The following is a 15,767-nucleotide window of genomic DNA, read 5'->3' on the forward strand; positions in this document are numbered from 1 at the left end:
CTGTTAAGTGGGGCTGAGGTCAGGGTTCTGTGCAAGCCACTGAGCTACCACTGCCCTACTGCCCTTGCTTTTTGCACAAGGGCACAATCATGCTGGAATGGGCAAGGGCCTTCCCTAACTTGTTGCTGCAAAGTTGCGAATAAGTATGTCCTTTAAATATATTTTCCAGAAAGCTGAAAAGCAGGGGAGTAGAAACCACCTCACCCTACCGAAATATTTTACCCCAATATACTTTTTAAATAGAATTTAAATAGCAGCAATTTTTAAATGGAATTTTATAGAGAACCCCCTAAAACATAAAAAAATTTGCTACCAGTTGTCCTGTGTCACACTGCAGAGTTAATTCCTCTAAACGTACCAGTTTCTCAGCTGGTCTCAAAGGTTTTGAACACCTACAGTATAGAACAATAAACAAAACAATAGGAGATAAAGAATAATATATACACTAAAATGAAAAAATAAAATATGATCTATTGTTATTTAGATTTTTCATTTTATCTTTTTATTTTCTTTAGATATTAATTTACCTAAATCTCACTATATCCTCCTGTAAACATACACAAACACACTCTTCAGTTCGAATGTAAAAATGTTCAGCATCTGTTGTATACACTTAACAAATAACTTATCAAATAAACCCATCATGAACTCAATAGAGAATTAATTTTAGATATTTATAAAGATTTTCTTTCATGTTTTAAGTCTTACCAGTCTCCATGTCCGTACCACTGAGAAGCATATCATGATGTTGGCACTGTCATGTTTTACTGTAGGAATGGTGTCATCCAGGTGATGTGCAGTTCTTGCTGTTTTCCCAGAAAGTACTTTTTCCCAATATTGTCCTTAACATACTATTGAGCAATATTCAAGTGGGCTGTCATGCTCTACATTGGCTTCCATCTTGCCCCTTCTGTCATAAAGTCCTGATTGATGGTAATATACTGGATGTATTCAACCATTTTTGTTTTTTGTAATTTTATATTTGTACATCACAATTATTATTATTCCCACAAAACAACTGATGGAAACAAGCTGAGGTCACGTTACTTGTATGATCAAGCCAGTCTTCTGAATTACAACCTATTTCAAATGTATGGAAGAATTTTATGTTAATTTGAGGGGTCCTCATAACTTTGGGACGGTTTGCCAAGAAGAATGCAAGAAGAACCATTCAGATTACAAAACAGATTAATAATTACATATCTGGTCACGGGCCACAGACTACAATGATGCAACATACAGCCAAATAATATATAACAATATCTGGGGGCAATGACGTCGTGGCAACACGCAACTGGTATGTGGCAACATAACTCGTATTTGTTATGTCTGTTGTCTCGTCTAAAGTTCAATTAATTGCATAAAGCCCAGACAATAAAATCTAGGAAACATATGGCGGGCCACATTTGATTGAGCGGGGGGCCGTATACGGCCCACGGGCCGGAGGTTCCCCACCCCTGTTCTAGACCTTCATCAGTGGTTACAGGACGCTGCCCACGGGGTGCTGTTGGCCGGATATTTTATAGGTTGGTGGACTATTCTCAGTCCAGCAGTGACAATGAGGTGTTTAAAAGCTCCATCAGCGCTGCTGTCTTATCCACTCATACCAGCACAACACACACTAACACACCACCACCATGTCAGTGTCACTGCAGTGCTTAGAATGATCCACCACCTAAATAATACCTGCTCTGTAGTGGTCCTGTGGGGGTCCTGACCATTGAAGAACAGGGTGAAAGCAGACTTAAAATGTATGTAGAGAAACAGATGAACTACAATTCTATTATTCTATTATACTAGTGCTTCTATATGGTAAGTGGAGCTGATAAAATGGACAATGTGTGTAGAAACAAGGAGGTGGTCATAATGTTATGTCTGATCGGTGTACATTATCTACTTTATGAGTGCAAAGACTAAAGACATTATTTTAATTAGAAGTACATATGCAGTGAAATTACATTTAATAACAATAAAGTTTCCTTGTATATAATAAAGATTATGTTGAAGAATTACAAGGGCCAAAGAACTTCCACCACTTTTATTAATATCAACATTATAATATAACAAGGAATCACACTCACTTGTATCATAACACAAGGAATCAAGAATAACCGGCCATTAGAGATTTGACTTACAAGGTCCACATTAAATGTTACGTTAATATCTAAGCAGGACCACAGTGATACCTTTTCATTTCTGTGATGAATTCCAGCCATTTTCTTCTTTTAGCGAATCTGTTTATACCAGAGGAACATTTTTACCTCTCAGTGTGGCCTTTGTATTAATTTATTGTACAATCTTTGGCAAAAATCTACAACAGGTGATGTTAAAGGAGTTCCCTTTTATTTCTGGGCTGGAATGAAGATCTTTAAAAGCTATAACATGAGGCCATTTATTAGATGCAATACAGACACTTGAAAGACAGCAAATATGGACTTTACACTGTGAACAGTCATGCAGTGATACAACAGGTTTGCCAACAGGTAACACACCTAAGGGCAGCATGAGACAGATCTGTAACAGTAATATCAGCCAATTGACAGCCTCTTTCTATACAGAATGTTTGTGCAACAGAAATCAAAAGGGAACCAACTTTATCATCAAAAAAACTTACTGTATATACACTTCAATATACATTTACATTTTCCCTCCGGAGCCATTTCCACCATTTTTAACTATCAAGCTTGTCCATTATTTTTGCAGGAGAAGGCAAAGCCATCCAGTTTGCATAAACACTATCATTGGCATATCTTGTAAATTCTGGGTTAGTGGCATCAAGTCTGTTGAGTAGTACCGGGCTCTTCTCAGGCCAGTTCGGGTATGACATGCCTAAAAACGAAAACATATCACTTTTTCTGAACTGAAGAATAGATTTAAAGTTCAGACAGTAAGGCTTTTAAAGGAAACTCTGTTTTAATGATTGTGGAGCATAAGTATTAATACATAAAAGCTTACAAAAATGGGAATGACTGATGAGATTTTGAAGGTGCATATCAGTGATGACTTTGGTCCCAATTCATACATAGAGCATTTGTACATGCATGCAGTGTGGTGAAATTATTAAGCATAAAAGCATGTATTTATGCAGTCTTTAATGGTATAATGGTATTGTTAATAAAATAGCATGCAAGACAAAGTTAGTTTTCTAGAACTATTAGAATATTATTCTACTAATTTATTACTGATTACAGTAAATACTATGATTTTTGAAGCTACACACGCGTTGCTTATTTTTATCTGAACAAAGTTTAATTCAAAAGCCTTACTGCTTCTCTTTGTAACATTTTAATCTATCTACTACAACACTTCATTTCTGTAATACGAAAGATATTACAGAGAACGTCAGTATGTGATTCATACCAAACAGATCAACATTGATTTAGATGGGACCTGTTTCAAATGTACATTTCCGAACCAAAAGTACAACACGAAGGTAAAAATGATGCAGATACGCATCTGAAACCTGAGAAATTAATACAAACGTGCCATACTTCATTTTAGCAATGCGAATAAGCATTTTTAAATAAACTAATTTGATCAGGTTGTTCGTGTACATCGGAAGCAGGTCCAAAATCAGAGATCTGATCATTTATCCCACATACCAACCCATCTGAAAACGGCAGGCAGTTTTAGACATCTTTCACCATCATGCCATAAAGCACAACTACAACACAGCACACCCCTGTATGGAAGCCATTCAAAGAAATGGAGATTTAATTTTCTTTGGTTTAGAATCGAGTGAATGCATGGGAAATTCTACCATAGAGCTTGTTTTCAATCCAAGTGGAGGGAAGGGTTCGAGGGAGGGGGGCGTTATTACAGTCCACTAGAGGGGTGTCCTCTTCAGAAAGGGTGTCGTCATATAGCAGGGCGTCTGCAGGTGTGGAGGCAGCCAGATCTAGATAGTCCTTTTTGGAAAACAAAAGGGCAGTTAAAGCTATTTAAAAAACACAGACATGCACAAAAATATTGATTTATTCACTGTCTGTTTTATCACCGCGTTCTCCTGGTTAGGGTCGCGGTGGGTCAGATTAATTGGCAGAAAACACCCTGGATAGGTCACCAGTCCATTACAGGGCAGACATACACACACATACACACTCAATCACTCAGATGTTCCTGGGTTCGATTCCCAGGTGGGGCGGTCTGGGTCCTTTCTGTGTGGAGTTTGCATGTTCTCCCCATGTCCACGTGGGTTTCCTCCGGGTGCTCCGGTTCCCTCCCACAGTCCAAAGACATGCAAGTGAGGTGAATCGGGGACACTAAATTGTCCAAGACTGTGTTCGATATAATCTTGTGAACTGATGAATCTTGTGTAATGAGTAACTACCGTTCCTGTCAAAAATTTAACCAAAGTGTAAAACATGACGTTAAAATACTAATAAACAAACAAACTCACTCACACACACACACACACACACACACACACACACACACATACATTAAGGGCCATTTTAGTAGCTCCACCAGGCCTGACTGCATGTCTTTGGACTTTTGGGATAAAACTGGAGCATTCAGAGGAAACCCATGTGAACACTAGGAGAACACAAACCTGACCAGGGAATCAAACCCAGGTTCTTCTTACTGTGAGACAACAATGCTCAATATGCCACCCAAATGAATTTTAATTAAAACAGAAAATGCTGATACTTTGTGTTAATAAGAGCAAATACTGTCATTTTACAGTAATATTCCTGTCCATATAAAGTAAAAGATGAAAGCCAGTACTATGGTTCATTCATTCAACTGCTTTAAATTCTAATAAAAAATTAACCATATCAAAACAGAGTGATATATATAGCTGAATGGTCGGTTTCCACAATGTAATAAATCTAAGTGAATTAAAGGCAGTGATGTACAAACTCAAACCTGAGTTGTAATTACAAGGCAACATTTCTCCTGGGGCCATTTGCTCATTCACCCTGAACTTATGCATGCTGTGTAAGTAGACAGGAAGCATAAATGTCTTGGGCCGGCAAAACTGACTTCCAGGAAGTCTTTGATATTCATGTGCATGGGTGATTACGTGTTTGCAGTGTGTGTTCAATCAAAACACTTCATACTTACCCTGCTTTTCACCATCATCTTCTCCAGCTCTTTGCTGATTTCACTGAAGGTGGGTCTCTTATCTGGCTCCTGCTTCCAGCAGCGAAGCATTAGACTGTACCTGTTTTATAAAAGATCATTAATCAGACACAAGTCATATGTGTCTCCGCTCACTGTAACCCTTTAAGTGTTTGGTAGTATATGGGTCAGTTACATAAGTCGGATCAATTACATAATTTCATTATGTAGTCTTGTAATTTTTCATTCATTATTCTCTAACAGACTGATGGTCATAGGCATAGAGAAGTGTTTTTTTGGCCGTGGTATTTAGTCACACATAGATTTCATTTAAATCTTCTCTTTTTTGTATTTTGCATTTCTTCCCCTTTTCCTCCCGACTTTTTAGGGCGTCCAATTGCCTGATTGCGTCATGCTTCCTCTCCACCAATGCCGATCCCCGCTCTGATTTGAGGAGAACGAAGCTAACCTACGCCCCCTCCGACACGTGGGCAGCAGCCATATGCATCTTTTCACCCACACTAGGCGAGTACATATATGCAAAGCAGCCTTGCGTATGGAGAGACACACCCCGATCAACGCACTTTTTTCCCTGCCTCTGTGCAGGCGCCATCAATCAGCCAGCAGAGGTCGTAGTTGCATCAGTCATGAGGAGTCCCTATCCGGCTTAATACCCCATCCCTATATGAACAACAGGCCAATCGTTGTTCATGTGGCCGCTCAGCCCAGCCAGATGGCAGAGCTGAGATTCGATACGATGTATTCGAGATCCCAGCTCTGGAGTGCTAGCGTGTGTTTTTATCGCTGTGCCACCTGAGCGGCCATTCCTTGAATCTTTTGATTGTAGTATGCTGTGCACATAGTAAAATACCTTACATACCAATACTAATATCTTTTTTTGGACTGAACTAGGTCTTTCTTAGATGTTTAGAAGTTCCATTCAAAGCATAATTTAATTACCAGTTTTTACAATGTTTTTTTTCAACAGTTCACAATGTTACTTTTCAATTTTTTCAGTTTTCAGTAGCATTACACACGCTGTTCCAACTTTTGAACATGCAAACCTATGCTAACATTCATTCTTTGAATATTACTTTTCTAACAATAGTTAAAGTAAATAAGAAATAATAGGGGTGTTTTTTTTCTTCCAGCAAGCAGTACAAATAAACCTACATTTCTTCAGTACAGTTTTCAGGTTTCTCCATCCTGTAGCCAGTTTTGAGAAGGTTGAAGAGCCGCTCAGGAGCAATGCCTGGGTACGGGTTTCCACCCAGGGTCACAATCTCCCATAACAGCACACCAAAAGACCAGCTAAAATGACAAAGGTGGACCATTAGAACCAAACCAGAACTATTAGGTGGGTATGGTTTTTGTTGAATCATGTTTACTTACACATCGCTTTGTGTGGTATATATGTGGTCAAACAAGGACTCAATAGCCATCCATTTAACAGGAATACGACCCTGGAATGTGAAAATACAGGATGTGGGAAGAATGACTAACCTCACATAAAAATCAAAATGCTTATTGTCCATATTTCGGCACTATAAATTGCAAACCAGACACTTTTAGAACATTACCTTACTCCTTTTTACATAGGAGTCTTCCTCATAGACATCCCGAGACAAACCAAAGTCTGAAATCTTCATCTTACGTCCCTCCGCCACGAGAACATTTCTTGCTGCGAGATCTCTATGAACAAGCTTCAAATGACAAGAAATATACACTGATCAGCCATAACATTAAAACCACCTCCTTGTTTCTACACTCACTGTCCATTTTATCAGCTCCATTTATCATACTGAAGCACTTTGTAGTTCTACAATTACTGACTGTAGTCCATCTGTTTCTCTACATACTTTTTTAGCATGCTTTCATCCTGTTCTTCAATGGTCAGGGCCCCCACAGAGCAGGTATTATTTGGATGGTGGATCATTCTCAGCACTGCAGTGACACTGACATGGTGGTGGTGTGTTAGTGTGTGTTGTGCTGGTATGAGTGGATCAGACACAGCAGCGCTGATGGAGTTTTTAAACACCTCACTGTCACTGCTGGACTGAGAATAGTCCACCAACCTAAAATATCCAGCCAACAGCGCCCCATGGGCAGCGTCCTGTTACCACTGATGAAGGTCTAGAAGATGACCAACTCAAACAGCAGCAATAGACGAACGATCGTCTCTGACTTTACATCTACAAGGTGGACCAACTAAGTAGGAGAGTCTACAGTGAGTATGGAGTGAACAGTGAGTGGACACGGTATTTAAAAACTCCAGCAGTGCTGCTGTGTCTGATCCACTCATGCCAGCACAACACACACTAACACACCACCACCATGTCATTGTCACTGCAGTGCTGAGAATCATCCACCACCTAAATAATACCTGCTCTGTAGTGGTCCTGGGAGAGTCCTAACCATTAAAGAACAGCATGAAAGGGGGCTAACAAAGCATGCAGAGAAACAGATGGACTACAGTCAGTAATTGTAGAACTATAAAGTGCTTCTAGATGGTAAGTGGAGCTGATAAAATGGACAGTAAGTGTAGAAACAAAGAGGTGGTTTTAATGTTATGGCTGATCGGTGTATTTCATTAGATGTGCTGCTTGTAACAAAATAACCATAAATAAACAGTTTTAATGTGTATAACATTAATTTGTTAGACCTTGCAAGTATACCTTCATTTCGGCCAAGTACTGCATTCCTCTGGAGATCTGCCAGGCAAATGAGATAAGGTCTCCCATAGTCAGAGCTCTCTCATCTGGATTTTCCAGATGGCTTGAGTTCCGGTTGGCTTCGCTAAGGCTGGGTCCGACCTTTCGGCTCTCTCTCAGAAAGTTACGCAGTGATCCAAACTTGGCGTATTCAACAATCAGATACAGAGGACCTGGACAAATGAAAGCGAATACTAATCCCGTTCAAGGTAACAGCCATAGTCATTTAAAGCTAGGATGAAACAGTAGGATTGTATTGATTGTATGTGAACATGCTAAATACAAATTTATAAATGATTACATCTAAAGAAGTTCAGGACTGGTTCTTACCGTCCTGGCTACAAGCTCCATACATTTTTATTACATGTGGGTGGTTGACCTGCTTAAGCAAGGTAAATTCTGACAGCAGATCTCGCAGTTCACTGTGGGAAGCGTTTTCTGCAAACAGAGAGATACACAACAAAAACATCATTCACAATTCTACCAAACTTATAGTATTTAACTATTACTACCTGCTGTTCCACAGTACCAATTTGTACTAGCTCCACTTACCATATAGAAGCACTTTGTAGTTCTACAATTACTGACTGTAGTCCTTCTGTTTCTCTACATACCTATTTGGTCTGCTTTCACCCTGTTCTTCAATGGTCAGGACCCCCACAGGACCACCACAGAGCAGGTATTATTTAGGTGGTGGATCATTCTAAGCACTGCAGTGACACTGACATGGTGGTGGTGTGTTAGTGTGTGTTGTGCTGGTATGAGTGGATCAGACACAGCAGCACTGCTGGAGTTTTTAAACACCTCACTGTCACTGCTGGACTGAGAATAGTCCACCAACCAAAAATATCCAGCCGACAGCGCCTTTGGAAAGCGTCCTGTGCCCACTGATGAAGGTCTAGAAGATGACCAACTCAAACAGCAGCAATAGATGAGTGATCGTCTCTGAATTTACATCTACAAGGTGAACCAACTAGGTAGGAGTGTCTAATAGAGTGGACAGTGAGAGGACACGGTATTTAAAAACTCCAGCAGGGCAGCTGTGTCTGATCCACTCATACCAGCACAACACACACTAACACACCACCACCATGTCAGTGTCACTGCAGTGCTGAGAATGATCCACCACCTAAATAATACCTGCTCCTTGTTGGTCATGTGGGGGTCCTGACCTTTAAAGAACAGGGTGAAAGCAGGTTAAATAGGTATGTAGAGAAACAGATGGACTACAGTCAGCAATTGTAGAACTACAAAGTGCTTCTATATGGTAAGTGGAGCTGATAAAATGGACAGTGAATGTAGAAACAAGGAGGTGGTCATAATGTTATGCCTGGTCGGTGTATAGCTTGATAAGACATTTTTTTATTATTTGTTCTTACCTTTTAGCATTTTTACAGCCACTGTTGTGTATCCGGCCTTTCCTTTGAGCCGGAATGCTGTTGCCTTTACAACCTTTCCAAACTCTCCCTCTCCTAGAGTTTTGCCAAGAACAAGGTTCTTTCTTGGGAATTCCCACTTTGGATCCTCCTGTTAACAAAAGGAAAACCAAATGTCTCACACAATGATTATGTTTGCTGTGCATTAAACACAATTCTTCAGAACTGTATTTAAGAATGTAAAAATTTACAGTGGGTCTTACGGGTATCTTGAAGGTGTCGATGGCCACCTGGTTCTCCATGGAGTCCAGAGAACCTCGGCGCACATTGTTGGCAGAGTAACTGATAGGATAGGACTGGGCAGGTCTGCGGAAAGTCATCTCAGCTGAAGCGATTGGTGGTTTAGGTGTGTTCTTATGATAGCGATGGATGAAGTACGAGGAGAGAAGGATAGAAACGACGAAGGAGAGAAGGACTGCCGTAGCAATGTAGGTCTTGCACATGTCGTCACATATTGCCTCTTAATGGAAGATGGAAAGGCGACTACAAGTTAATGTCACAGGAAAACTAGAAAATCTTTAGGACACTGTGAAAAACGTAAAATTTCAAGCTCACCTTCCATAACATCCTTTTCACAGAAGCATTTCTCTGAATAGCAATAGCAGGTTCCGTGTCCTGCTTTAATGCCAAGCATCAGGCCTTTCTCATGGCCACCGATAATCGGCTCACCTGTTCAAGTGACGAACAAGATTCTCAGCAAAAAAAGAACAGTGTGAATCAGAAGAATACAGCTGTGAAAAAATTTAAAATTGCTCACGGGTGCAATCCTGGGGGCATATAGACGTATTCTTCCTTTCAATCACATCACAGTAGCCATCTGGGCATGTGTGAAGGTCTGGAGAACAAGTGGAGTAATTTTTCGTTATCACTGTAAGAGAATTTAAAACATCGTTAGGAACAGTGTAATAATCTGCAGGACAAAAAGGAGATGCATGTTGCATGTTGCATGTTTAAAAACTATATGAAGCAATCTGTCATGGGAAACGTAAAACACCTCCTGGCAGGTGCTCCTACGTCCACTTTTAAACCCTCGCAACTCACATTTGTGGCAGTAGTAGATGATTTTTTAAAATGCTAAAAGTTGAAGTAGGTCAGTGTGTTTTAATTTCTGAATGGCTGTTGCAGATGAGTTGTAGATCAATGGCACATGTTAATAATGTCATCAAGATGCACCTTGTTACGGCAGTTGCTGAGTGAGCTGGCAATAAACAGCACTCTGTTGGAACGTATCTTTGTGTGTTATTTGCTTTACACACAAACAATGGCCTTATTTACATTAAGTGTTATTTACATTAAGTGTTATTTACATTAAGTGTTATTTACATTAAGCAACAGTATCAAATCGGATTACACGTTTTTTCCTGCCGATACTGATACAGAGTATCGGATCGGTACCAGCCCTAGTAGTACTACTGTCCCTGAAATGCATTGTGGATACCATTTAGTCTTGCCCATAACACTTGTTTGCGTGGACATGTTTTGGACTTTTGTTTCAAAATTTTCTGAACTCATTTTCTGTGTGCAGTACAGGGCAGTTGTAACCTAGCAGTTAAGGTACTGGACTAGTTAGCAAAAGGTTGCTGGTTCAAACCCCACCACTGCCAGGTTGCCACTGTTGGGCCCTTGAGCAAGGCCCTTAACCCTCAATTGCTTAGACTGTATAATGTAAGTCGCTTTGGATAAAAGCGTCTGCTAAATGCTAAAAATGTAAAATGTGCAGTAAAATATAAATTATGTATACATTTTATTTAGAGAAAATTTACCTAGGAGGGCATATTATTTGAACAATAACCTAACCAGTTAAGAACGGTCATGGTAATATGCACAGGAGGTTGCCAAATTCTAGAAAGCATTGGATTCACAATCTTCGGGGCTGTTTAAAGAGGTTGAGACATTTGTTAAACTTTGTTGTGGATTCATTTTCTGGTTCAATTATCATTAAAGGTGGCACGTTGACTCGGTGGGTAGCACTGTTGCATCACAGCAAGCAGGTCCTGGGTTTGATTCCCAGATGGAGTAGATCGGTGCCTTTCTGTGTAGAGTTAGCATGTTTTTCCCATGTCTTCGTGGGTCTCAATCCAGTCCAAATATGTGTAAGTGTGGTGAATTTTGAGATACAAAATTGCTTGTGACAGTATTTGACATTGAACTTAAACGGATGAATCATGTGTCACCTGTAACTACCTGTCCTGTCATGAATGTAACCAAAATGTAAATCATGACCTTAAAATCCTAACAAACAAACAAAAGCTTAGTATTAATAATAGTGTTTTATTTAAATAAAAAATAATGTCATAATTATCAACTATCAACTATTGTTGCCTCAATGATTAATTCACAGGCTTCTCAGAATTATAAAACTATATTTTATAGTCTTTTATTTTTTAAGCTAATGGCAATTCAAGTCCATGAATTCTGCCTGTCATTTCAGAACCAGTATCAGTCTGTAAAACCTAATGTTTTGGTGCAGTGCTTAACTAAATTAAAAAGAATGAAAATAAAATAAGTGGTAACCTTTTTCCCTGCCCTGTCTCCACTGACATCTTCCAGATGGAGTTCCCAGACCCCTGTATGTTTCACACTCCCCACGTTGTTTCTTTTCTGCACAGGCCAGTAAACGTTGCCCCTCCATCCTTGTAACTTCACCTACAACAAATCGTCAGTAAGCCGTACACTACATTAATACTGAAGTTCCACACCAGTCTACATGAAACTAAATATTACAATGAGACTAAACATAACCCACACAGTTAACAGCCATAATTAAGAGAATGCTTACCTTCACCCTCAAATATGATGAACAGTTGCGTCTTTCCCTGAAACTTCTTATGCTGCTCCTGAGCAACCAGCACATACTGCAGCTCCTGACACTCTGGTCTGCTCAGTGGCTCTGTATCATTTACATACAGAACACCAGACATGTCCTCCAAACTGCGTGCCACGCCCACTGCAGTGTAACAGGACTGTACACTGGCAGAGGCGTTCCTGTCACCAATCTCCAAGTAATACGCAATTTCAATTCCCTTGAATTTCAGGCAGTTGTCAACACATACTTTTCCGATCTAAAAAAAGAACAACCAAGATTGGACACTTATTTAGTTAGCCAGAAATTGTTATACAGTACAAATAAATGGTAGTGTTACAATTACTCCAAGTTACCAATTTAGTAGTAATTTATGTACTGTACATTAATTCAGTAGTTTTTTTGGTCATTTTAAATGTGTGGCATGTCAACAACAGGCTGCAGGCCTTTCTTGGTATCTTGTATCTAAAGTTTACAGGGACAAGGGTTGCCAATCCTTACACATTAGTTCTATTTTGGGTCAGAATCCAAAACTCTTCTTGCCAACACCAAACGTTAAAACACAACCATGCCTGCCGTTTTCCAAATCACAGCTAGAGGGGGACGATGCATGGGACGTGTTCCTTACCACCTTGTAAGCAAACTGGAGGAAACAAACCTCTGCATTACTGATGTTTATGATTAGGGCCTTACTAAATTCATGGGAAAATGTGCTTAGTTTCAAGGACCACGTTTTAAATCAGATTATATCAGATTTTTAATGAAAAGTGCCACATTTCACAGCAGTCATTAAATAACGGTCATAAGTTGAATGATAGAATAAATGGAAGCTACAATACACAACACAGCTACCTTAGTAGATGAATGTAAACATAGTTGAATGTAAAGGCTTGGGCGGCACTGTGGGTAGCACTGTCACCTCACAGCAAGAAGGTCCTGGTTTCGATCCCCAGGTGGGGCGGTCCGGGTCCTTTTTGTGTGGAGTTTGCATGTTCTCCCCGTGTCCGTGTGGGTTTCCTCCGGGTACTCTGGTTTCCTCCCACAGTCCAAAGACATGCAAGTGAGGTGAATTAGAGACACTAAAATGTCCATGACTGTGTTCGATATAATCTTGTGAACTAATGAATCTTGTGTAATGAGTAATTACCGTTCCTGTCATGAATGTAACCAAAGTGTAAAACATGATGTTCAAATCCTAATAAACAAACAAACATGAGAAGGCTTTGTCTCAAATGTGAAAATTCTCGTTCGTGAATTGACCCCCCCTCCCCCAACCCACATCCACAGAATTGGTTGAGAGCTTTCCAAACTCAGTTATTTTAGCTGCCTTAGACTTCTTGGACATTTTGACTAACCGCTTGCTAAATGAATTGCCGTAGGATTGCCTCATGGTGCAAATTACCCCGTAAACATGAGGTACTTGAAAGCTACGCAAATAAAAATGTTAAACCGTAAAAAAAACAAAAAAAAACTAAATGTTGAATTTCACAGCAAATTGCATATAAAAAAGTCAAAGACTGCTTTATTGTCAATACTGCAATATGTACAGGACATACAGAGGATTGACATTACGTTACTCTCAGACCCATGGTGCAACAATAAACATAAACAATAAACACTAAACCTAAAATATATGAAAAATATAAGAATTGAATAAACACACTAAAATGCAAATATATTTACACTGAAAATATGAAAAATATAGGTCCCGATATTAACAACCGAGACAGTAAAGTGACATAATGCAGATTCAAGTCTTTGGGTAAGACCAGTGCATTTATAAACAGCAGTGCAAATTGGATGAGCTTATAGACAGGTTAAAGTGATGAGTGCGTAAACAGTAAACATATCGTGGGGATGTTAAGTTCGGTATTGATATTACACAGGAAAAGGATCATATCACGGCCCGCGACGCGATTTTCACGGCCGTGAATTAGGTAGGGCCTTATTTATGAGGAAACCTGAAATCTAATAGCTGTAAAGTGTGTGTTTGTCACCTTGTTTAGTGTGTTTTCATGTGTCGTGCTCTATGATTATAAGTGGCTCTAGGCTCACGGTGACCTTGATCAGTATGAAGCAGGTAAAATGTTTGGATGAATAAATGAATAAATGAATGACATTAGGTGTACTTTTATGTAATTACCTGGGAGTAGGTCATGGATTTCCGTGAGAGCACGAAGAAGTATGTAATGTTGCTGAAGCTTATAGGAACGGGCACAATGGTGACATTAAAATGAAGCATCAGAGTTTTCTCAGAATTGTTTGCTAAAAATGTTGTGTCATTAACCAGGTAGTCTAGAATAAAAGAGCGCTTCTCATCGACCGACACGTTCTTGGTTAAAGCCAACTCTGTGTATGGACAAAAAAAGAGAAATACTTTTGAATAACTCAAAGTGGCTCATTGTTTAAAGAAGGATAAAATGATCAAGAATCCTTACTGTACTCATAAACAGTTCCTCGCACATTGCCAAAAATAGCCCGTTCTTCTCTGAAATATTGTTGAATTCTGAATGTCTCACTGATCCAAGGATCGTTTGTCAGTAGAGTTCCTACAAACTTCTGATTCTGAATTCTGGGAATGGTAGAAGTTGTGTCTTTGTCGTAAACAAGGAGATTGCCAAATACAGCGCCCTGTAAGAGTAAAGCAACGTTTGTAATGCATCAAAGAGACAATTACGCTAAACATGCATGTGAAAATGCAAAATCTAAAAATCACAAAGAAATTTCAGGGTTTTTTTGTAGTTACTGCATTTCAAAAAATAACAAGAATAAAAGAATTATTGTATGTACACTATTGATCAGGATAGAGTATCAGCACAATAAACTACAAATATCACGTTCTGTGACGGGGTAGCACAAATACACACATACATACACACACAGATAAACAACAAGGAAAGCCATCCTTCTTCACAACCCTCCCCAAAATAACGTTCAAAGTAATCTAAAAACTTGATGCTTTTTGAATCTTGGGTAAGTTTTAAAGATTGCAGAAGTGAATTAAATTCCAGTAAATACAAAGGTAACTTAACAATATATTCTATTTGTCTATTGGAATAATTATTATAGTAGCACATTATATCTTTAAGCCTCCAACAATGCGTAGCTTTAGTTGGTTTAAACAAATGATCTTTTAAATCAGACCAAAATGTATTTGTTATTTTGCATTGAAAGAACAAATGAATAACGGTCTCTTCAGCACCATCACAAAAAGTACAAGAGCTCCCAATATGAACAAATTTGGAAACAACTGGGTATATTTTGTGTACAATTTTAGCTTTATTAGGCATACAAAACTTGCGGTAACAACCAGGCTCCTCCAATTTATATCCTCAACATGAGTTGTCCAAAAAAAATTCCCATGAGGAACAATTTTGTTTTGATTCTGAACAAAGAAATTTAGGTGTTGTACTGGGTGTGGCCACTCACCGCACTACGGCTGAATTCAATAATTATGTCCTCAGTGTCAGTTCCATTTACATAAGGGGGACTGTCATCCTCGTCATAGATACTGATATGCAGCGGAGTGACCAGCGTATACAGCTTCTCCTCTGTCTGCACATTACATTTTACTATTAGGTGGTAGAGCTCCTTCTCCTCGCGGTCCAGGCGTTCGTTGACTACCAGCTCTGAGGTGGAGTTATTAACAGTAAACCGCCCTGGAAGTTCTTATAACAACAACAACAAAGAACATTAACTGGTTTTAATAAAGGAATGTATCGAGCAGCTTACAAGAAACATGCAAAACATGTA

The 15,767-nt window shown here is 39.3% G+C and overlaps 1 protein-coding gene across 1 annotated transcript in view; it reads right to left on the reverse strand.

The window, feature by feature from the left end:
- Positions 1-2,033: 2,033 nt before the first annotated feature.
- Positions 2,034-15,767, reverse strand: part of ret (ret proto-oncogene receptor tyrosine kinase) — a 33,739-nt gene continuing 20,005 nt past the window's right edge. The window contains exons 4-20 of the mRNA XM_062995401.1: positions 15,444-15,682; positions 14,453-14,645; positions 14,158-14,363; positions 11,991-12,273; positions 11,726-11,857; positions 9,969-10,079; positions 9,767-9,880; positions 9,415-9,671; positions 9,155-9,302; positions 8,106-8,213; positions 7,740-7,948; positions 6,645-6,767; positions 6,457-6,527; positions 6,238-6,375; positions 5,068-5,167; positions 3,761-3,908; positions 2,034-2,829 (exon numbers count right to left, since the gene is read on the reverse strand). Of these exons, the coding sequence (XP_062851471.1) occupies positions 2,672-2,829; positions 3,761-3,908; positions 5,068-5,167; positions 6,238-6,375; positions 6,457-6,527; positions 6,645-6,767; positions 7,740-7,948; positions 8,106-8,213; positions 9,155-9,302; positions 9,415-9,671; positions 9,767-9,880; positions 9,969-10,079; positions 11,726-11,857; positions 11,991-12,273; positions 14,158-14,363; positions 14,453-14,645; positions 15,444-15,682 (2,738 nt within the window). The 3' untranslated portion in view covers positions 2,034-2,671. The remainder of the gene's footprint in view (positions 2,830-3,760; positions 3,909-5,067; positions 5,168-6,237; positions 6,376-6,456; positions 6,528-6,644; positions 6,768-7,739; positions 7,949-8,105; positions 8,214-9,154; positions 9,303-9,414; positions 9,672-9,766; positions 9,881-9,968; positions 10,080-11,725; positions 11,858-11,990; positions 12,274-14,157; positions 14,364-14,452; positions 14,646-15,443; positions 15,683-15,767) is intronic.

Source organism: Trichomycterus rosablanca, chromosome 5 (assembly GCF_030014385.1).
Source record: "Trichomycterus rosablanca isolate fTriRos1 chromosome 5, fTriRos1.hap1, whole genome shotgun sequence".
Taxonomy (NCBI): Eukaryota; Metazoa; Chordata; class Actinopteri; order Siluriformes; family Trichomycteridae; genus Trichomycterus; species Trichomycterus rosablanca.